Consider the following 23,385-nt stretch of genomic DNA (forward strand, 5'->3'; position numbering starts at 1 on the left):
ACGTCATCATTAAGATTAACAAAACCTTAATATTCTTCATTTACAACATCATACATGATTAACAATCATTATAAGTATCAACAAGCATCAACAATCATGTAAGAATACCATTAAACCATGTTACAAGTGTCTAATTACACTTACAATCATCAACAAAAAGTTGCAGTCCAGTACTATTCGCTAAGCGAAGGGTAGCGAGCATCAGCGAACACTACCAGAGAAATACTGACTCTTAGCGAGCAGTAGCGAACATCAGCGAACTGTTCGCTTAGCGAAGGCTTAGCGAGCCTCAGCGAACCACACCAGTGGATTACCTGCTCGTGGCGAGCTGCAGCGAGCTGTGGCGAGCTGTTCGCCACACGTTCGCTGAGCGAAGGCCTAGCGAGCGCTTCCTGACAGGAAAGCTCAAAACCTGCGTTTTTCCACTCCAATCACCCAAAAATCCCATTTTTCATGTTGTAAATCCCAAATGAGTTTGTATTCAAGCATAACAAACATGGATAAACACAAAAGGACAGTTCATTTCATAGATCTACATCATAAACATCGAAAAAGTAAAGATTGAACACTTCTTCATCAAAACTCTCAAGAACACAAAGTTCTTGAGTTTAATCTTTCATACAACTCGTTTTTAATCATTAAATCTGTTCATTAATCATGTTAAAGCATGTTAAGCATATTAAGAACCTTAGGAACGATTTCCATTAAGAAAATCCATTCCAAGCTAAAACGAAAATGGGGTGGAGGAAGTTCGGGTGAGGAGAAATCGACATTCTCCCCTTCCTCGGGTCACCCACGATTATGGAACCTACTCTCATACCTGGATTCGAAGAAAACACGACAAAAGATCTCGAATCTCTAGTTTCCTCTTGCCCTAGCTTCACTTGAGCTCTCCCTTCTCTCTAGAACTCACAAGAACAAAAGAGAATAATGAATTCTCTCTCCCTCTTATGGCCATATGGCGCCCCCCACTAAGCTCACAAGGCCCATTGGGCCTCAAGCCCAATTGGCTTGGCCCAATAACACGTTAACTCACTCTACTCGCTTAATAACTAAAGTACTCGATAAATAACTCAAGTTATTAACTGAATTAAAATTCTACGTTAATAAAATATTTTAACACACAAAAATTAATAATTTGGAAATTGGGTCGTTACATCGCGGCCGTATCGTATCGAGAATTTTGAAAATTTTCCCGTATCGCCGTATCGCCGTATCGCCGTATCGTATCTGTATCGTGTCACGTATCGGCAGGCCCGACCCAGACATATGTGCAACATGTGTTGTGGCATCGGGCCTCCTAAAAATGAAGGCCTCAATTTTTTTTAAGTGTAGTAGTATTAGTAAATTAGGGGTGCAAAAATTAATATATTATAAAGCAAACTGCAACTTTTTTTATTTTTTTTTATAGAGAAAAAATGACTCGTTTTAAGTAGTTAGAAAATATTTTATTATTATTAATTAAACTATGACTCATTTTACGTTAATTACATTGATGATTATTTTTTTGTACTATTTGTAATTTAAATTAAGGATAATATTTTTTTTAAAAAAAATTGCATCAGATAAATCAAGAAAAGCGGTTAAATCATATAGTTTATAGAAAAATCACATTATATACTAGAGAGGGGTGATTTAGGGTCAATTTAGGCCTAAAATCACCCCCTCCGAATATTTTTTCTTTCTATTTTAATTAAATAAGTGTGATTTCCATATATATATATATTTTCTTTTGTTTGTTTTTGTGATTTCATCATCTTTTGTTTTGTTTTGTTCGTCTTAGTGCAGAGTATTTGTTTAAGGTTGAAGGATTAAGGTTGATTCAGTGCAGATCCAATCAATGACTTTTGTGTCGTCAACGCTACAGATCCGGAGGTATGGATATTCCGGAAACTTCAATATAGTCAAATATGTAGGCTTATGCAATATGCCATTTTATGCTATTAACACGGATGTTGTGAGTTTGTTCGCATATTCATCATTTTTGTTTTTAGCGATTTTAAATTTGTATTACATCGATGTACTCTTATCATTTTGAATGAATGAATACCTTTTATTTAGTAAAAAAAAAAAGTAGAAAAATAAAAAAAAATTACATTTTTATTTGTTAAAATGCCACTTTTTATATTTGCATATGACCTCCAAAAACTCAGGACCGACCTTGCGTATCCGTGGGCTTCATAGGTGAAGAGCAAGTGGGTCATCTTATTTGGGCCGGGTCATATGAATGGGGGTATTATAGTAAAATCCAATATTCTATAAACCATTTTCAACCAACCATACCACCCGTGTGAAAAAAATATATGAATCGAAAAACAGCGTGAGAATTTCAATTCTAGGGTTTGATCTATTCAGTCACAATCTCTCTCGAATCAAGAAATCTCGAATCAACAATGGCGTTGAGAAGATTCTACAACGAAATCAAAGGAAAGAAGGTAACAGAGGTTCCTGAACATGTGAAACCAATGCTTTCATTCGATTACATAAAGAATTCAATCAAAAGAGGTTTGGATAATTACGCTGAAAAGTACATCGAAACTGGTTCTCCTCAACCTCTTCTCCATGTCTGTTATGGTGGTATGATCTTCTCTTACCTTGTTGCTCTTCCTAATGAGCGTCGTCATCTTGCTCATAAAGAGCATGCTGAATCTCATCATTGATTCAGGTTAGGGTTATTTTCTTACGCCCCTATTTTTATTTTCTAATTTAATTTCAATCCAATTGTGGTTTGATCTATTCAATTTGATTGAATTGGATTAATCCTATGGTAAAAATTGCATTTTTTTTTTTATTGATAGTGATTTGATTTATTGAATTAATCCTATGGTGATTTCATTTTTGTTTGATCTTAGTGTGCTAAAGATGCTTGGTATTGATTGATATATGGTGTTAGTGTTTTGAAGAGAAATTTGATTTGAATGAAGCATTTAGAAACGTGTTTTGTTTGTGGCTGTGACTCTTTGAGTACTGAAATTGTTGGCTAGCATATTTTAGATAAATGAAATCTGGTGATTTTTATTTTTGTTTGTGTTTTGATTAACCTTCGTTGAAAATCTTGTGAAATTCTTGTTATTCAGAGTGAGATTTTAAAGTCGCAATCCATGATGTTGTGAAAAATTGCAATGAAATACTGCTTATGTCAAATTGACGTTGATGTCATGGTTTCACAGGGATATTGACAAGATGCTTCTCCTTGTTCATATATCTTTAGGGTATGTTTGGATTGATGTCAGTTGGTAGTATATGATGGATGGAAATGGAATGTGATAACATCTATATTTTATAAAAACTAGTCTATTTCGTTCTACTCGGCTCCATTCCACCCTATACTACCAATCCAAAAATACCCTAAAGTTTATCTATTTGTATTCAATTTTGGGAGAGCCAAAAGTGATTTAGTATGTTCGGGTTTCTGATTAGAATTGATTAATGCTATTGCTAAATGGTACCAATTTTTATGTTTGTATAAGAATTTTATTTTTATGCTTGATCTGTGACAAGCCATCCTTTTCAACTTCTTGATGTTAAACTTCTGGTGCTTTTTGTTTGCGCTTGTTTTTTTTTTTAATTAACACACTGTTATTGAAATATCTTGTGGAATTCTATATAATAATCAAAATTGCGTTTTACCACTGATGTAGCCACAATTGTGGTTGCAATGCAGTCATGGAGAAATGAAAAACCTTGATTTACATAATGGCATGATGCTTCTCCTAGTTTATATTTCTTTAATTTGGCAGTTTGAATCTATGTATTGCTGCCACAAATCTGTTTGAGCACATTATCTTGATTGCTGTAACTTTCCAACTTGGATACAGTAATTTTGATGCATCTGACTCAATTTCAAAACTAGCTGCAAATACACTGAAATTAAAGGCAATCTGATTAAAATTTTTGTTTTTCCTTCCATTGCTGCTGAGCTTTAGGTTTTATCCTAAGAATGTGGCTGTTTCAATTTTTGAAATGAAAACATGAAGGTTTTGGTTTTTCTGCTGATCTCATTTTGACTGGAATCTTTTTGTGATCTGATGAAGGCATGAAATTATTTAATTTATTTGTTGGATTGGAAGCATGATCTACATGTTCTTAATGTTTCTGTAGTTCTATCATTTGACATTAGATATCCTTTGTTTTGTTTGACATGTCTGGATAGTCGGGTAAAAGTTATAATTAGTATCGGGCTCTGAGAACAATTTAGCACTCTTGTATCTATATTTTCCAAAAGGGTGTCAGGAATAAGTAACACACTAGGACTTGGGATCTCCCATGTGAAGGGGGTTGCATTACAGTGGATTGGATGTCGTATATTTATAAATTTGATTAAAAAATCAATGGAGTAGATTTTAAAACTTGTAATGCTACTCTTTCAAAAGACATTCTATGCAAACATATTTTAGGTCAATGATGACTAATGTAACATTACCATGAGCATGACTATTGTTATTGCACAATAATTGTACTACTCCCTCCGTCTCAATCTGATTGACACAGTTGACTGTTGTGTACTATTCACACATATTGCTTTGACCTTATTTTTCTACCAATAAACAAAAATAAATATTATGCATCGGCATGCGTGAAACAGTCAACAATGTCGATCAAATTGGGACAGAGGGAGTAGTTCTTAACCTTTTGGAATTACTTAATGTTATTTATTTTTGCTGTTTCAAATACCCTCTGGAATTACTTAATGTTATTTATGTTTGCTGTTTCAAATTGTGTTTCATCATTTGGTTGTTGATGTGCATTTTTTTTTTTTTTTGTTGGCAGGATCCTGATTGTTTGTTTGGAGATGGTTGGTTTGCTCGATCTTTTTGTTTTAAAAATTGAAAAATGAAGGCAGAGAGTTACTGTCAGCTTCAATGTATTTCATCGTCTAAAATAAGTTCTATTTGATACATACATTCAAATTTCTTGTACTTTTAATGTTGTTGAATGTGTGAAAAACATACTTGTTCACTTTGGTCCTAGTGATTTAACGATTTCATCTTGCAACTGCTCATTTAGTTGTACGATTTCATCAATGTTTTTCAAACTAAAATCGAATGCCTTTGGTTTCTTAATATTTGCATTCGAACTGTGGTTTTCTTTTGGACCTGTAGATTTTTAATTTGGAACAGTAGAAACATGACTTAGGGTAGTGCACCTAAGTTTTGTCCAATGTATAAACATGATGTTGAAAACATGAGAGAAAATTGGAGAGGATCTAAATCCCAGTTTCAATGAGCGACAACTACCAAAGCAGCACCGCCAAGTGCTTCCAACAACCACCACCGTTCTTGCCGGAGAAAATTCGGATACTCTTGAGGCTACCAGTGAGATCGCTTCTTGAGTACAAATGCATTTGCAAATCATGGAAAACCCTAATCTCTGATCCCAAATTCGCAAAGAGACAACTTCATATCTTAATGGTGAACCCAAGCATATACCAACATATATTCTCTTCTCGTTTTTTCGATTCGCCGCGTAAAATAGTGTCTTTCCCTGTGAAGCCATTGCTCGAAAATCCTATCAAACCTATTGAGTTCTGCATGGAAAATAGGTTCTTTATTTTTGGATCATGCAATGAGTTCCTATGTTTGTTTGATTTTGATGAAGGTTATGTTCAATTGTGGAACCCTTCTATTAGATTTAAATCCAAAAAATCCCCAACCCTTGATTCTTGTAATAAACGTATGTTGGTCCCATATCATGGCTTTGGCTATGATCATATTAATGACAAGTACAAACTGCTTGTAGCTTCTTATGATTCTGGAAAATTGACAGATTTATACTTTTGGTGGAACTAATTCTTGGACAACTATTCAGAATTTCCCTTCTGCCACTAGTTTCGATGGAAAATTTGTGAGTGACAGTGGTACTTTAAATTGGGTAATTGTTAAAAGTGGTGTTAGTGTTAGTTCTAACCAAGGTGTGTTTCTTTCTTTTGATCTCGTCAATGAGACTTATAAAGAAGTGTTGCTACCTGAACATGATCGCGATGAAATTCGCAATGCTAGACTTGGTGTTTGGAGTGACTGTATTTGTGTGTGTTTTTCATCCAACAAAACTAATTGGGATTTTTGGTTGATGAAAACATATGGAGTTGTTGAGTCCTGGACTAGATTGATGACGATCCCCCACGAACCCTTCTTCTATTGGGATTATGGTGGAGTCTCATGTGGACCTTCTTTTATTGAACCCTTGTTCTCTTTTTAAAATAGTATTGTTCTGCTGAGAACACACGACAAATTGTTTCTCTATAACTTAAATAATGGCTTTATATATCTGGTTTGGTACTAACTACATACTGGTTTGCGGTTTTGTTTGCATTTTATTATTTATATTGCTGAATGCAAACCGGTTTGCATTTTTCTATTGCTTATAGTGGGTAAGTGATTCATAGGTTCACACAACTGAAAATATGTATGGGATTATGTTTTGGAAAAATTTGCTAAATTTGGTATCCACCCAATGTAAACCTATCTATCATTGGTAAGGGGAGACAGAAAAAATGGTTTAAGTGTGGGTGCTCGATCTCATGTGGTTGTTAAGTTGGTTCAGAGATTATTAACTTAATTCATGCATCAAATTTGCATGTTATTGTCTCATGTGAATTATGAGACAAATGGTTATTGATATTTAGACTAAGATTTCATGTTCTTTTTTATTTATTAGATTCATCTGCTAATGCTTCGGATATAAAAATTGTTAGCTGGAAGGAAAACAACAAAGCAAACATTGCACTTATTTCTCTGTCTATATAAATGACATCTATATTCTATTTCAATCAGCAGCCTCATTTTGTAATTGATTCATCTCATTTGGAGTACTAATTTGATCATTGATTACTCCTCTAGACCTTCATTTGGGAAATTCGTAGCTTTTGATATGTTGAAAGTAATGTCTTCATCAATCATTCTCACTATGTAGGCTCACATTTGTACATGTCAATAATGGTTCTCTTTGTGGCAAGGAAAGGTCTTCCTTATAAAATAGGGATTAGGGATATATCATCATCATCGGTTTCAAACTCAAGATATCATCAATTCTTCCCTTTGGGTGAACAAGAGACCTATCAAGAAAACTAAGTTTTTTGGACTGGGCCGAAGCCCAACTTAAAGTCGAGCTCGGTCCACTTAGGCATCGAGCTCGGCCCAACAACATGTTGGCCCAAGGCCGAGCTTTCATGTCCAACGACCACGCTTTTCTATCCAACGGCCAGGCTGACATCAGAATAATGAACATTTACAGTCAATCATGACTTTTTAGCCATTATTTTGACGGTATGTTGAGAACGTTAGATTCGGCCTCACATTAATGGGCTTGACTCCGCACTGTGGACTATATATACCCTTCTAATGTAGAAGGGTGAGGTAAAATTTGCTTATATCCTCTTGTTGCTGCCTATTAGATAGATTTTAGCTTAAATTTGTTCTACTGGTTTTATTCAAATATTCCATAGCAAGTTGTTCAAACTTAGCACTAGCACCCATACTATGTATATGAGTAGTAAGATTTTTTTTGTACCATTTCATCGCATCTTCAAAACCATGGCATAAATGTGTATGCACATCCGACGGATTATTCTTTTAACATGTTGCCTTAACAATAGAAAGACACGAGAAACAAAAACACGAAAATAGAAAAATGGAAAATTAAAAAAACTTCTAAAGCTAATCATATAAATATGTACAATGACAAAAAGATAATAACTTCTAACAGGAAAAGAAATTATACCTCTTTGCCACAATCAAGAATAAAAAAGAAGAACTAGATATCGGTAAGACTCTCATTAATCAAGATCGATGCTGAAGTTGATGCATCCACTGCCTCCAAAGATAAGGAAAATTTATTCTACACATCAAAAAGTCCAAAAGTCTCATTCCACTGAATCATACGCTTATTTAAAATCTATTTTAAATATAATCGACTCCGTCTGACATTTCTTTTAGAGTCTTATAAAAAAATTATTAGGTTTAAAGAGACAAATATGTATTTTAAAATAAATTTAATATTATAAGAAAATTCAGAAAACAACATAATAAATAATGATATGAGTTTGGGAGTATTGTGAAACATTGTAGGGATTTTTATTTCATCAGATTGGTTTTAGGATCACTTTTATTTGGAGACAAACTGATAAAATTGTTTACAGCTAAGTGAAATTGTATGTTGGTAATTATATTTTTTATGATTTTTTTTCTACTAAAAAATAACGATATTCATGTTTTAAAACTAAAAAGAATAAATCTATAAACAAGCTCATAAAATTCGAATTAGTAGCATAAACCAAAATATATTTTTATGTTTTTTTCCCATTTGTTAAATAATGAAATGAGGTAATTAACTTGATCTATCCTATTATGGTCGAAACCTTCAAAAACTGCTTCTCCCCTGCTTCTAACGTCGGGCTAGTTGACAGATATATTAAGTGGAACAATAATAATTATTCTTGTGTCATTCTTAATGTGGATGAAAGTTGCCTCGATTCTCCCGTTCGATCTGGATTTGATGGCATTATTAGAAACACCTTTGGCCACTATCTTGCAGGCTTCTCAGGCTTCATTCCAGATCATCTAACATTTTGCTCGCTGAACTGTATGCTATCTACGAGGGCCTCCTGCTGGCCAAATATATGAGTATTGATGAGCTTGTTTGTTACTCTGACTCTTTACACTGTGTCAACCTCATCAAAAGTCCTCAAGTTAAATATCATATTCATACTGTGTTGATCCAAGATATAAATGAGGTGCTCTCTCAAATCAATGTTTCTCTTCATCACACACATAGAGAGGGGAATCAATATGCAGATTTCTTCGCTAAACTTGGAGCCTCTCACATGTCGACTTCTTGACTCATGCTTTTCCACCCAGAAGGCGTTCGTGATCTCATCAGAAACGATGCAATGGAAACCTTATTTCTTCGTGAATAATTTTTCTTTTATCCTTTTCTTGTTAGCTTCCTTACCAAAAAAATAAAAAAGAAAGAAGAGATTCTACATTGTGCTACATATATTCCATGTCATATCAAATATTTAAATTATATTTTCCCTTCTCTTTTTACTTTTAGTAAATCACTACTATACCCTCAAATATTCTCTACATCTAAACAACCACAAATATTTGGAGCAAAAGAAAACTTCAAATATTTTTTCCCAAAATAAATTTGGTCACTACTATACCCTCAATCAACATTTTTTATCTTGCAAAATAAACCTTCTTAATACTTATCTTAGTTGAGTAATTATATCATAATTAGAGAAAAATATTGCAATCTCCAACAGACAACACAACCAACAACATAAGATTCAGCAAGAAATTGAGTAACCTCAAATAGCAAAATTGTTTAATTTTGTGGTAAAGTTGCAATTTTTACTTAAATCAGAAGGGGGGCAATACAAAAACAAAACAAAGGTAACAAACACTTTTCGATTTCACACAAGAAAAAAAGACTAATAGAGAACAGTAAAAAAAGAAGAACAAGAAGAAGAAACATAACAAGAACCTTAAAGATTGTTGTGTTTCGAGAAAAATATACATTTATCATCAACATTGGGAATCTAAGACCCAATTTCAATTTCAAATCGTTCAATCAAAAGGGTTACTTATTCATTCATAAAGTTCTAAGCTTGTATATAAATATAGCTTTTTTCTTCATTTTATACTAGTTCACAACTATTCAAAGTTCAGATCTTTAACCATATTTTCTCTTCAATTTCAGGTTAGTTTTCTTTCATTGGTGTTAAACTCATGTGGGTTTGTTTTGTTTTGGTTTTAATCCTTGTGTGCGGGGCTTATCAAAGTCAAGGTCGTTTGGGACATGAATTATGAATGTTTTTGTTTTTTATCATTGTTTTTATCAATTTGTTATAGTAATTAGTTGTTTTTTTTAATCATGTTAGTTCTTGATTTTGAAATTGAATCATTGTTGTGGAATAGATTGATGAAACTTATGTTGTGTTTTTCTAGTCTTTTGAAGTTTTGTTCTCCACTAAATTAGTGAAGTGATTCTTATGTGTTCTTAGTGATGTGGCATTTGGGATTATATGTATGTGTTTGATATATTCTTCTTTGATCTAAACATGTTAGAATTGTAAATTTTTTTATGATATTTATGATTGTTTCTTGATTTCTTGGGGGATTATAGATCGAGTCGTAGTCACTAATTACCATCACCATGGTAGTTAGAATCGAGATTTTACACAATATTGGAAAGGGAGTGTATATTCGTAAAATGTAGAATCATATAAGATTATACAAAAAATTCATGAAAATCATGTATAAATTCATATATGTGCATATTAAATAGCACAAGTAAGAGAAAGCGAGTCTTCAAATCACACTTCAAATACGTGATTGAACTTAGTTTTGCCACCGTTCTATATGATTCTTCATTACTTCCTTTCAATTTAGTGGATCTGCATTTGATGAAATAGTAGAGATAGACTTACAGAACTTTATGGTACAAATTCAGCTGTAGATAATCTTTAGCGTTTTTTTTCCTTCCAAGTAAGCTCGATACACACTGATTGCATATGAGATTATAGCACATGAACATTTTAGTCTGGTATTCAAGTTAATGACAATGTTATCAATTGTTACTTAAGAATTTTAACATTTTTCGTTTATTATTGATTATTTTTTCTCGTAATTTGGTTAAATGTGTTGGTCTTGGCTTTCTGCATGGGAATTTCGTCTCAATTTTGAATTAAAAATTATGATGCTTAGGTTACCCCCTTCCTCAATTATACTTTCATTTGAAAAAAAAATTGTGCGAATTCACTTACGATTATCTTTTCCATTATCTTATTATTTTCTATCATTGATCCATAAGTCAAAGAACTACTTATATATTGAAGTATCAATGATTTATTTCATTGTGTTGTTCATGTTTTTTTACTATTAAGAATTGTTAAAATGTGCACATTATAAATCTTTTTGAACGGTATATCTTGATCACTGTGTTACTATTATGCTTGTTTCAGGGGTGATACGTAAATAGATTAATATGCCGGATATTGAGAAGTTAAATAACAAAGGATCTACAAAATCCAATAACTCAAAGGAACATATTGAGTTGAAGGTAGATTCGCCGCGACTCAAAAAAAGTAGCACAAAACTCCAAGAGAAGAAACACAAACTGAAATCAAAATCTCATAAACTCAGTGGCTGCACAAATGCGCCAGAGAGGACAGCTACTAATGATTCTTCTAACAAGGCACCAAACAAGAAGAACGATTCTTCAAATAAAAGATTGATTATTAGAAAAAATCTTCATAAAACTGATCGGAATTCTTCACCGGTGCAGCCGTCAACAAAAATACAAGGAGGACAAATTTCTCTTAATAATCCTAGGAAACGTGAGAAACATGTTGATGAGGAGGCAAATATTCAAAAACGTAAGAGAAGGAGAAAGAAGAAAAAACAAAAACAAAATGTAGATCTTGATGATACTTCACGCCTCCAAAGAAGAACAAGGAATCTCTTAATCAGAATGAAGCAAGAGCAGAACCTTATTGATGCTTACTCCGGAGAAGGTTGGAAAGGTCAAAGGTACGAGGATACAAAATTCGGATTTTTATATTTTTTCACATATTCGATAAACAATATGCAAGTTTAGAACTCAAAAGTCAAAACATTCTCTTGAAAGATTGTCTGTAACTGATCATTAATCTATTTTGTTTATACCGAAATTCATGTCACAGTCGAGAGAAGATTAGGCCAGAAATGGAGCTACAAAGAGCAAAGAAGCAGATTTTAAAATGCAAGCTTAGTATCCGTGATGCCATTCGCCAGCTGGATTCTCTTAGTTCAGTTGGTAGCATTGAAGGTTCTGTCATTGCTAAGGATGGATCTGTTTCTCATGAACATGTGAGCAAGTATTGAAACTATAATGCTTCTCTGCATTGTTATTTTCTGTTCAACACTTGTCATAATAACGTTTTCGCACCTTATCATTGAATATTATGTATTTTTTACGAGATGGTTCACCGTGTTGAAACCTCAACTAATTTTCTGTTTTTTCACCTCTTTTAGATATTCTGTGCAAATTGCAAGATGAACGAAGCTTTTCCAGATAATGATATTATACTCTGTGATGGCACATGTAATCGTGCGTTTCACCAGAGATGTCTTGATCCTCCTTTGGATACTGAAAACAGTGAGTTCTGATTCATTCTTCTCTCTCAACTTGTCAACCTTTAATGTGTCGGCTTTTCATATGAAAACATATATTGTTTATTTATAAATTCCAGTTCCTCCTGGAGACCAAGGCTGGTTTTGCAAGTTTTGTGAATGTAAGATAGAAATACTAGAGGCAACAAATGCGCATCTCGGGACTCGTTTCTCCTTAGACAGTACTTGGCAGGTTTTTATCTATTTATAAAAAATGGCTTTTATCCTTCAATTGGTCCAAAAATAACAAATGACTTTTTTCTCGTAAAAATGAAGGATGTATTCAAGGAAGAGGCTGCTATTCCTGACGGAGATGATGCATTACTAAATCAAGAAGAAGAATGGCCGTCAGATGATCCTGAAGACGATGACTATAATCCAGAGGGGAAAGAAGACAGCCACGACGGCATCAACACAGAAGGAAATGATGAAAATGCATCTGATGATTCAAGTAGTTCTGGCAGTATGTGGTCTTTAAATGGAGAATGTTCTCTGTTAGATGAAGGCATCAACCTTGAATATTATTCTGTTAACGGCCACGTAGATTCTGATGAATCCGGGGAAATAGCATGCGGCCGTAGGCAGCGAAGAGCTGTTGACTACAAGCAGCTTTATGATGTGAGTATATCATCTAAAATTGACAACTTTAGCGGTAGCATGGAATTCACTTGTATAGTACTAAAAAACCACATATGAAGTATAGTTATTATGACCATGTAAATAAAGTTATGTTTGGATAAATAGTTTAATTGAGCGCTTATAGCATAAGTGCTTATGTATAAGCTATAAGCTATTTGTATAACAAAAGGTAAAATAAATTCAAAATGTTTTCTTACATGCTTATAAGATATTAGCTGTTTTCATAACCTATCTGGAGTGCTTGTGAAAATAAGCTGAAAACGGCTTATGGACATGTCATAAGCTATTTCTATAAGTTCCCTCAAACAGTATCACAAGTACTTGTGTCAGTAGATAAGATCAAATAAATCAATCCAAATAGAGCCAAAGTTTCATTTGAGTTCCTATCTTTTCAGGAAATGTTTGGGAAGGATGCTCTTCCATATGAACAAGTGAGTGAAGACGAAGATTGGGGTCCTGGAAAAAGACGGCGAAGAGAAAAGGAATCTGATGCAGTTAATACTCTTATGACTCTGCATGAAAGTGAAAATAAACATCCGAATAAAGAGAAGAAAGATAGAATAAGAGGGGATTCTTCAGGCATAAAAAGACCTTGTTTCAGGCTTCCACATGATGCAGTTCAGGTATTAATTGATAGCTACTCTCTTTCTTGTTATCTCTCGAAGTTTCAACTGAAAAAAAATAAAATATAATATATAAATAGTTATATATGCGCTCTAATTCGTGTCCCATTATGAAATGTTCCAGAAGCTTCGCCAGGTTTTTGCAGAGAATGAGCTTCCTCCAAAATCTGTGAAGGATGCCCTTTCGCAAGAATTGGGAATTGATGCTGCAAAGGTACAATTTTGAATCATATTTTGTTACTATTTTAATCTGAATTTTTCGTATGAAACTGCATCACCATTTAGTAAGCATTTGTATATTTCACTGCAAGTTTTATTGCATCCATCTCCACGGAGTTTTTTGCATTGCTTTTTGCACTTTATTCGAATCAAACAGTTCTTTTTCTGTTCAAACTTCCTTTTATTAACATTTTGAAAATGCAGGTTAACAAATGGTTCAAAAATGCACGTTACATGGCACTTAAAATGAGAAAGGTAAGCTTCGGCGCTATACTTTTGTTCTCTCCTTTACTAATATTGTTTGTTTTGATCTTTTTCACAATATCTCTAAGTTATTATTCAAATAGTAACCATTTGTACGAGTTGTTTAATTAGATGCAAACTTATGCTAGTTTTAAATCCTATTATAATAAGGTGTATTTTTACGTCAGAAATTTATAAATTGTTTTGTTCTTGGAATTTGCAATAAACTCTGACATAAGTGGGTTTTGTTCAGCATCGAGAAGGAGAAGAACAGCCTCAAAGTCTCGCTTCTAAGACCTCAAAGGATTCTACGTCACAACATGTGCAGAAAGATGAGATTTTGAAACCGGAAGTCTCAAAAATTACCGTGGTTCATTCTCAGAAGAAGATTGAAAATGTCACTGACAAAGAGAAAACAAAGGCATCCAGCAGTCCCTTGAAGAAAAAGCGAAAGCGACCCGAAATACCTCCACCCTTGAGTGAAAATGGCAACAAGGTGCTTTTCTAATCCAAATGTCATATTCTGTGTAAACGAACATTTCTGCATAAACTTTTCCATAGAAACGAGAATATTTCTTGCAGTTGATATGAGAGGTGCGCAAGTTCTACGGTGGACCACCTTTTGATAGGTGGATCACCATGGACCGGTATCTGATAATTGTCGAAAACACATTGCGTCCTCGAGAAGTAGAAACTTACAATCCTCTTTAATTTTGCCAAACCGACAATGATCAAGTCACCGTCTCAAACGTTATAACGGAGGACTGTAACTTCTATTGACATCAACCATCATTGGTTTTTCAGACGATTTTTAAGTACAGATCCACCGTAGAACTGGCTCGAGAGGTGGAATACATTATTGAAAGCTTTATTGATAATTTGTTGCACCCTTCTATTAGAAATAGAAATGTATAAAGACTATTAACGTTTTTTAACCTAATAGTTTATAACCTTTCGGTTTCGGGATATGTAAGGATATAGAATAAAGGAGAATTAGAGTAGTTAAGAGTCATGATGCACGGACACTCCTAGGATTAGGAGTGTCGCGGTGTCGGACACATGCGGTGTCTGATACCAACATGACACCGACACTTATAATTACAATGAATTATGTGGTTTTCTTAAATTATTATCAGTGTCCAGTGTACTGTCTGTGTCTGTGCTTCATAGGTTAAGAGTTGTTAGAGAAGTTAGTACTTTGGTTGGTTGGAGATTTATTTGTATAAAAAGACGACTACATGTATAGAAATCAGACATTAAAATTTGCCGACATTTCGTGAATAGAGCGGGAACAATGGTGATGATGTTTTATTTGAATCGTGACACTTTAACGTTTTATTTTCAGGAATCAATGGAGGTCAATGATGATTTCAACGAAGATGTTAGCTTGATGAAACTGTTGAAAGAAAGGAAAAAGAAGGTAGGTTTTGCATTCGAAGGAAACTCTGAGGCAGCCGAGATAGAATTCGAAAGACTCAGCAAAGTAAAGATGAAACTAGATAGATTGAAGCAAAAATTAAGTCAAGTTCAAAATTCCAGATCAAAGGGTTCAGATGAAGTTTATTTGAATGAGCCATCTATTATTTATGTACCAGTAGCTGAGTTAAGGGAAAAAGTTAAATAGTAACTATATACTATAGAGTATATATTTTTGGAACATTTTTGCACAGTAGGGTAATAATACATTAATGTATGGCTGTTATTTTTGTGTGCTATGAAATGAATAAACTGTTTTGAAGGTATACATTTTGTCACTGCATTATGATTGTGTATGGTTGAGCTCTGATTGATGGAATTGATTTCATAGGCTTCATTGTGTATGATTTTTAAAAGTAGAAAGTTAATGGTCTTTCTTATTCTTCCGACTAAGACGGTGACTTGATCGATGTCAAAGTCAATTTGACTGAAAGAATGAAAAATGAACGAGTTTAGTTTTGAGGCACATCTGTTTTATATTATTTCTGTCAGATGACATAGATTATGTCACTATCTTAGTTGTAACAATAAAAAGATCATAAACTTTTACTTTTGAAGAGTGTCGGCATTACAATTTTAGTTCACCTAAAAACAACCTAAAATTAGACATGTTGACGTACTAGAATGACATGATTTTTTTTAAAAAAAAAAACCCTAAAATATATACTCAAATAAATTTTTACCTTTTCCTTTGTAAAAACTAAAAACAGAAAAATAGTGTTCAAAATTTGTGATCAAACAAGCGGAGGCCATACGTCGTTAGTGATAGTGAACGTCCAAGAGAAAGAAAACCACTTAAACAAAAGACTCTTTCTTTTTAAACAGTTAACTAAAAAGAGTAAAAACTCTTATTTAAGTCATTGTCTCAAAGATATTTTTCTTACAACAAGTATATTCTAAAAATACTAGAACATTTGTTAAATAACTTAAAAGAGAAAATTTTATGTTAAAAAACTGTCATGCTACCAATCGTTAGTTGGTTCAGTGGTGATTGACGTTGAACTTGGTGGGGCGGATCACGGTTCGATTCCCTACAATTGCGATTGGGAGGGAACTGAAACCACTTGATGTCATAACTAACCCCCTGCTGAAAGAAAAAAAAAAGTGTCATGCTAACGAGTATATCTGAGACACTTTATCTTTCTCATACCGCAAATAAAGAATAATTTTGTAAATTAATTCGTAATTTTTAAATTTCTTAATATATGTAAGATGGTCGAAATAACTTATATTTTGGTACGAAAGGAGTAGCATATAACTTCATAGATTTTTTAAAAATTTACTACTCCCTTCGTCCCAAAATAAATGACATAATATTGGCTTTGTGTACTATTCATATGATCTACTTTGACCATATTTGACCTAATATTGACTTTGTGTACTATTCATATGATCTACTTTGACCATATTTTTTTACTAATACGTACATGCAATTATAAGAATATAAGATGTTGTTTGATTTGTCTGGATAAATATTTTTAATAATAGATAATTTAAAATATTAATATTTAAAATTATACATTAGCAAACGTGAATGCAGTCAATTAGAAAATGAATCTTTTTCACTGGAAAATCCACCGGATTCTTTCAAGTGTTAATCCAAACCATCAAAAGTCATCTCTCTCTTCAACTTTTTTTCTCTCTCTAATTTTATGGATGGTTGTGATTTCATTGGATGGTGATATCACTACACACAGATTCATTCCTAATAACTGCCTTATTTATTTTGGGACGGCCAACAAAAGTTCCCTTGAAAATTTTCTTACCCTTGAGGAACAAGTTTAAATGACCAAAATGAACATAATATTGCCTCTCTAATTCATTTTTGGCATTGAATCTTGTCTTGCAAAACAATAAGATTCATTGAAACAACAAAATGAAGTTTGTCTTTTTCTTCTCTCATTAATTACATAATTTATATTCCACAAATTCCGAAGAATCAAAAAGAGAAACTTGTAGAACAAGGACAATATAGTAAAAACAAAAAGAACAAGTCAAATATTAAACCCTAGTGGCCCGTATCTGCAACACCACAAACCAACATTGTCTCTTCCTTTGTTCTATTGGCTTATTGCTTATATCTACTTTTCATAGCCTCCCCAAACAAGTCCTAACTACTAACTAGGTCACTTCTCCTTTTCTCTAGTACTTTACTAAAATAAAAACACATTCATTCTCTCAACAACTTTAGGGTTTTGCACTCTACTTTACTAAATCACTTTTTTGTTCTTAGTTAAGTGATTATTTTACTCCATCAACAATCTTTTTCAAATGAGTTCAAGTTTAAGCGGAGGAACCAATACATTGAATTTCAATGTAATAAAAAAACCATCAACATTAACATCACTAAACTCTTCTTCTAATTCACCTTCATCAACATTAACAATCTCCGAACCTAACAATAACATATCACAATCCCAAAGCGCAATCCGAACCAAAAGACCTCGAACCACACGAAAAAGACCGAACCAAAATTACAACGAAGCTGCTACTTTACTTTCCGAAGCGTATCCGAACCTATTTCGTAACCTAAAAAAATTACCACCACCGTGTAAATTCACCAAACCGTTAATAACGGAAAGTTATAACAACGATTTTCTTGAACCGTTGTTATTGCCGTTTAATGGAAACTCTTTTCAGCTTAAAAATATAAGCGCTTCTCAAACGGAGTTTTTCAGCGTTCGAGAGAACGAGATTTCGGAAGAGAGAGTAGTGAATTCTGATGAAGTGCTGGAACGTGATTCTGGAGAGGAATTTGATTGTAAATCGATATTGGAAGATGAAATTGAAGAAGGAATTGATAGTATCATCGGAAATAGGGTTGATGACGGTGGAAGCAGTAGCGGCGGCGGAGGTTTGTGTTATGACTGCAGCGGCGGAAGAGTGAGTCCGTGGTTTGAACGTTTTGGTGGGAAATTGAAAGCTCTTCGTCACGTCGGTGATGATGTTAACTTGTTGAATTTTGCTATGGTTGATATTCTTGAAATCTCGCCGGGGATGAAGAAGAAGCCGCCGCCGCTGCCGGTGGCGACTGAGAAAAAGAAGCAGAGGAAGAAAGTGAATGTGGAAGAGAGGAATTTGAATTTGGCTCTGCCTTTGCGGTTGAAACTGAATTACGCGGATGTTCGGAATTTGTGGTCGGAACGGGGCTTGCCGTTTCGCCGGTGATTTCTCCGGTGCTAACTTTGCCGGTATATGACGTCATTGTTCATGGAATTATTTACCGGTACTATTATATATTTTAGTATTATTAATATTTTTATGAATTTGTAAAAATTTTGCTATTCCCTCTTGCTGCCACATTGATAAGTAGAAGTTTTCTTTTTAGATTGATTATATTAGGGGCTTGTTTGGAAAAACAACTTATTTGTAGCTTATAGTACTAGTGCTTATCATGATATGTGTTTATGTATGTAAGCTTACATAAGCTTCCAAAAAACATCAGATTTTGTACTTCTCAAAAGTTGAAACTAAACTTAGTTCTAATTTATTTATGGTTCATGGCTGCAAATAGGCATGGATGATGGATGAATTCAAGCTATTTGGAGAAGTAAATGTACCATCAAATTAGGTGTGCCATGTATAATATCCTTTCTCATGAATAGATTTGCAGTCTTATTTTCTCTATATAAAATGTTGTAGTTGAGGACAAAAAAAAATGTTGTAGTTAATGTCCGATAAGTGTAGCTCAAATGGTAGCTACCTTAGACATTTGGAGTGGCCCGGATTCGAACCCCCAGATTCCACACTTCTCCACATTTAAATCTGTGAGAGTCTAGTTACTAGGCTACTTGACAAAAAAAATGTCGTAGTTAATTATGAAATACAAATTTTGATAAATGATGTTTGTCACAAATTATATATATTGAGTTTCATATTGTCATTGTATATTTACTATATAATTTATGTTAAATTCCTTTTTTTTTTTGGAAAAATAATTATGTTATATTCTATTTGTGTGCCTTGCCAACTATGTGGTTGAAATATTTGTACTAATAGTTATATATCTACTAATGTTTTTATTGCTATGTCATCCTTCATTAACTATCATCATCATGTTCATCAATCTTCATCATCTTCTACTCATCATCATGTTCATCAATGTTCATCATCTTCTATGTATAAAACCCTTCCCCCTACCCCCTGTTGTCTCTCCCTCCCGTTGCATTTTCCTTTTTGGTCGATTTTGACTTAATTAAATTGTTCATCCAATCCAATTGTGTGTGCCATTTATTATGATTGAGTTTTTGGGTTTATAAACTGTTGGTTTTAAATTCCTTTTTTTTTTTTTGGTTTGAAGATGAAGGAGAAGAATGTGTGTGTTTAATTTTGAGAGATGAAAGAATTTGAGAGGAAAATGGTTTGGTTTGAAATGAAGATAAACAAAGATGAATATGAAACTTCGTTTATCTTTTTTTGCTTGAAACTTCCTTCATGAAAGAATAGTCTTTCACAATCTCAATCCAATACAACTCATTAATCTTCTTAAATTTACCATAGTACAATTGAAACTTTGAAGAACAAGCCACTATTGGGTTGTGTTACAATATATGATAATATTTTTGAAATGGGTGTTTAACTCTCAAAGTAAAGATAAGATATGAAGCTTAACATACACAACTAAAAAACACTTTTTTTAAAAAAGAACATATAAGCCTGGCCTATGAATCTCGACTTTTGCGTTCAGAATGCTTGTGTATCATAATTTTGTGTTGTTCTAAAGAAGTGAGTCGCGCTGCTTTATACGGAGAGTCATGTTATGATTGTTGAAAGTTGTGCTTAAAACGTTTATGATCTTGTAACATGTGTTGAGGTAGTTGGCAATGGTTAGAATTGATTTCAAGTTGAATCAACAAATTCCTTACAATCCTCGAATATGTAATCCTTCTTGAATGTGTTGTCATTCCTCAATTGCTTCGTATGTTTTATCGTATTTTTCAAAGGAAGAGTTTGCATTGCATGCTTGATAGGTTACTTGTTGATTAGTCTATGTGATGAGAGTTTTGTTCTAGAGGCACGAGTTGTACTACATGTTGGATGCGCTATGTTACATAGGCACATCTTGCCCTGCATATTTGATGTTCTAGAGGAACTACTAGACTCGTGTGGACTTTTTTTATTTGCACACTTAAACACACATCAAAGCAACACAATTATTCTTATGTTTATCATCAAAATTAATTAAGGATCATTGTTCTTCAAAGTACTAGTGTATCCTTTTATGATATTTTCTCTTCCCCCCTCCCATGAATCTTTTATACCCCCCAATATTCCAATTTTGCCCTTGCAGAAACATTCGGTTCGCAGAAACCGAAATTTTTCTAGTGCAAATTCAGAGTAAATTTCGGTTTTTAGAAACCGAAATTTGTTTTCAAGGCAAAAAAAACTTCGGTTTCTACGAACCGAAGTTTTTTCAAGGGCAAAATTGGAAATTCAAGGGGGATAAAAGATTCATCGGGGGTGGGGAGAGAAAATATCTCCTTTTATAGCCATCGCTTCTTAGCTTAATGGGCCTCTCTTTGGCCACCCAGGCCTTTTAAGTTATGTCTTGGAGTCTCATTCCTCATCCAAAAGAGTAGTTTTGATTTCTGCAATTATTTTTTAACAAGGGTTATTGAATATCAAAAACTTATTACACGAAATCCTATTTTTTTTTAGAACGGGTTGAAGGAGTAGGTGTTGTGTTGTTTCCTCATTGTACCATACTCGTAAAAGACATGTGGAGTTGAAACTTGCTTCATAGACGTTGTTAGAGTTTGTTGATGACAGGAATTTCTATGATGTTTTTAGATAGTTTTTTGTCATTTTAGTAGTCTTTTGATAGCCAAAACATGGAAAATACCTAAGGAATGAAGTTACTTGATGAAGAAGCAAGAGTAGAAGAAATTACACAAAAAGGAGCAATTTTTTTTTTGAAGAAAAGAGCTGAATATACCATATCGTACCTTTAAGGCCATAACTGGAGCTACGAGTATCGGATTGAGGCCCGTGACCATGCATTGGAAAGCTAAGACAAAGAGCTACAACTTTTATGTTGAAGCCAAGAGTCAATTCTGAATTCATCATCGTGTCACGATGGATTACATCGTGCCACGATGAGAACAAAACTTAGCGGCCAGGAAATGGAAAAAGTGTGTACTTCTTAAGCAAGAAAGCCGAAGCCATCGTGCCACGATGGCCCCACGATGGAAAGCCCAAATCCAACTGGAAAACTATAAATAGAGTTCTTCTCCTCCACAATTATTCATTCCTCTCATTCCACAACAAAGCAACTCTCAAGGAGGGGGAATCACTTCAAGAGGGGAGGAAGGAGGTCTCAAGGGAAGGCAACTCCCCACCATAGGGAGTCCTTACTCTAATTTTCTAACTCTTTTGTTATGTTAATTATGCTTAGAAGTAATTAATTTCCTTAGGTTAGGTTATGTGGGTGAACTTCCCTATAACTACTTGATTCATGTACTTGGTTATTATATTATTGTAATTCAGTCTTTATTAATCATTTAATTATCATCTATGTTTAATGTTTTTCATTAGTATACGTATTAGTGAAATTGATCTAGATATCGATTGTTTATGTGAGTTTCTTTTGGTATTCGAATTGATGATAATTATTCAACAGGGTTATAATAGGATACGTAACTTGCGGCAATTGTAGAGATACATAGTTTGCGGTCATGACTTTTGAATTAACGTACATCTTTAATGATTTCGTAATTTACTACTCACCTAAGGGATTAAGGTGTGTGTTAATTAGTGAATAGGGTAATGAAACACGGGAGAACCAAACTTAATTTGAATTGTGAAATACAATAACAATTTGCCAAGTAGGGAAAGGAAAGGGACTCGAAACAACCTAACTATTCTTCTCATCTTGATTTATCTTTAATTGTTTCTTTTATGCTTTTAATTCCAACAACTTGAAAACCTCCCAAATCTATTGTTTTGATCCTAATTTAACGATAATTGAATTGTTGCACACACAATCCATGTTGAGAGGATCTTACTTACTTACTTTATTACTTGAACGATTTTGTACACTTGCAAAATAGTCATCATTTGTACAAGATGCGGAAGCTGGAGAACATATAGCTCACTTCACTATTTCATGTAGGTTGCGTTAGGTTGGAAAATGTATAGATCACGTCACTATTCCATGCAAGATGCATGGCAAGTCATGAAGCTGTTGGCGGGAGGACTACATCAAGTTGACTCACATGGTCAAGTCGTGGAGGGCGAGCTTGATATGGTTGAGCTGAACTAGGCATGACCTAAATGGTCAAGCTAATGTTGAGTTCATCATGAATTGGCGAAGTAGATGCTTGACTTGTCCAAAATATCCAAACAAATGTCGCGCTCCTCTCACGGGTTTTGAGGTATCCGCGGGTATTAACAGATATCCATGGATGATAATTTTTTTAAAAAAAAATATTTTTTTCTAATTATACCTAAAATTTCTTAAAAGAAATTAAAAAAAAAAAAATAACACATAATAATATTCATACATTTCACTTTCAATTTACAACAATGCCACCACATTCATTTCTCTTCTTTTTACCAAAACTTAATATAATATCCATATATTTCTCTTTAAAAAAATAATATACATACATTTCTAACTAAAATAAAATTCATCATAAAGTTATGCGAAATATAAAAGTCTCTTTTATATTTAATAACTAAGAATATTTTAGAAATTTTCTTATTTATTAGCGGGTATGGATATCCGCGGGCGTGGATACCATTAAATCCGTATCCATATCCATTAAGTATCGGGTAATTAAAATATCCATTTATTTCATACGTAGATATCCATTAAGTTATCTGCCCCGTATCCGTGGCGGATTTTATCTGCGGATATTTGCGGGTTTGGATATTATTGCCATCCTTAGATACATCTGATGATTCAAGTAGTTCTGGCAGTATGTGGTCTTTAAATGGAGAATGCTCTCTGTTAGATGAAGGCATCAACCTTGAATATTAATCTTCAAAATTGTTTCCATACATAATTGTTTTCAACTCCCTAAAATTGT

The 23,385-nt window shown here is 33.6% G+C and overlaps 4 protein-coding genes across 4 annotated transcripts; all 4 read left to right on the forward strand.

Moving 5' to 3' along the window:
- The first annotated feature begins 2,275 nt into the window (after positions 1-2,275).
- Positions 2,276-4,959, forward strand: LOC123887026. Its single transcript, XM_045936301.1, has 2 exons — positions 2,276-2,665; positions 4,771-4,959. The coding sequence occupies exon 1, from the start codon at positions 2,394-2,396 to the stop codon at positions 2,658-2,660; it is 267 nt and encodes an 88-aa protein (XP_045792257.1). The 5' UTR covers positions 2,276-2,393; the 3' UTR covers positions 2,661-2,665; positions 4,771-4,959.
- Positions 4,960-5,222: 263 nt separating this feature from the next.
- On the forward strand, positions 5,223-6,746 carry LOC123886050. The gene is made up of 4 exons (XM_045935388.1): positions 5,223-5,411; positions 5,599-5,673; positions 5,767-6,019; positions 6,658-6,746. Exons 1-4 carry the CDS (start codon positions 5,223-5,225, stop codon positions 6,744-6,746), a joined length of 606 nt encoding a protein of 201 aa, XP_045791344.1.
- A 2,522-nt stretch (positions 6,747-9,268) lies between these two features.
- LOC123884840 (pathogenesis-related homeodomain protein) lies at positions 9,269-15,619 on the forward strand. The gene is made up of 11 exons (XM_045934074.1): positions 9,269-9,702; positions 10,967-11,534; positions 11,687-11,852; positions 12,018-12,141; positions 12,236-12,348; positions 12,432-12,773; positions 13,190-13,417; positions 13,542-13,631; positions 13,841-13,891; positions 14,133-14,375; positions 15,225-15,619. The coding sequence occupies exons 2-11, from the start codon at positions 10,990-10,992 to the stop codon at positions 15,501-15,503; spliced, it is 2,181 nt and encodes a 726-aa protein (XP_045790030.1). The 5' UTR covers positions 9,269-9,702; positions 10,967-10,989; the 3' UTR covers positions 15,504-15,619.
- Positions 15,620-17,389: 1,770 nt separating this feature from the next.
- Positions 17,390-18,981, forward strand: LOC123887202 (protein CHLOROPLAST IMPORT APPARATUS 2-like). The gene is made up of 2 exons (XM_045936481.1): positions 17,390-18,581; positions 18,870-18,981. Exon 1 carries the CDS (start codon positions 17,627-17,629, stop codon positions 18,521-18,523), a length of 897 nt encoding a protein of 298 aa, XP_045792437.1. The 5' UTR covers positions 17,390-17,626; the 3' UTR covers positions 18,524-18,581; positions 18,870-18,981.
- Positions 18,982-23,385: the final 4,404 nt, after the last annotated feature.

The sequence above is a fragment of the Trifolium pratense genome, linkage group LG5, assembly GCF_020283565.1.
Source record: "Trifolium pratense cultivar HEN17-A07 linkage group LG5, ARS_RC_1.1, whole genome shotgun sequence".
NCBI lineage: Eukaryota > Viridiplantae > Streptophyta > Magnoliopsida > Fabales > Fabaceae > Trifolium > Trifolium pratense.

What these genes read in the sequence shown, in the direction of transcription:
- LOC123887026 (XM_045936301.1), top strand. Translation starts at nt 2,394, where the DNA reads ATGGCGTTGAGAAGATTCTACAACGAAATCAAAGGAAAGAAGGTAACA.
- LOC123884840 (XM_045934074.1), top strand. Translation starts at nt 10,990, where the DNA reads ATGCCGGATATTGAGAAGTTAAATAACAAAGGATCTACAAAATCCAAT. An exon ending in GATCTGTTTCTCATGAACAT is followed by an intron (nt 11,853 to 12,017) that starts GTGAGCAAGTAT and finishes CACCTCTTTTAG; the next exon opens with ATATTCTGTGCAAATTGCAA. An exon ending in TTCCACATGATGCAGTTCAG is followed by an intron (nt 13,418 to 13,541) that starts GTATTAATTGAT and finishes GAAATGTTCCAG; the next exon opens with AAGCTTCGCCAGGTTTTTGC.
- LOC123886050 (XM_045935388.1), top strand. Translation starts at nt 5,223, where the DNA reads ATGAGCGACAACTACCAAAGCAGCACCGCCAAGTGCTTCCAACAACCA. An exon ending in GACAACTTCATATCTTAATG is followed by an intron (nt 5,412 to 5,598) that starts GTGAACCCAAGC and finishes ATTTTGATGAAG; the next exon opens with GTTATGTTCAATTGTGGAAC. An exon ending in ACTTGGTGTTTGGAGTGACT is followed by an intron (nt 6,020 to 6,657) that starts GTATTTGTGTGT and finishes TTTATTTATTAG; the next exon opens with ATTCATCTGCTAATGCTTCG.
- LOC123887202 (XM_045936481.1), top strand. Translation starts at nt 17,627, where the DNA reads ATGAGTTCAAGTTTAAGCGGAGGAACCAATACATTGAATTTCAATGTA.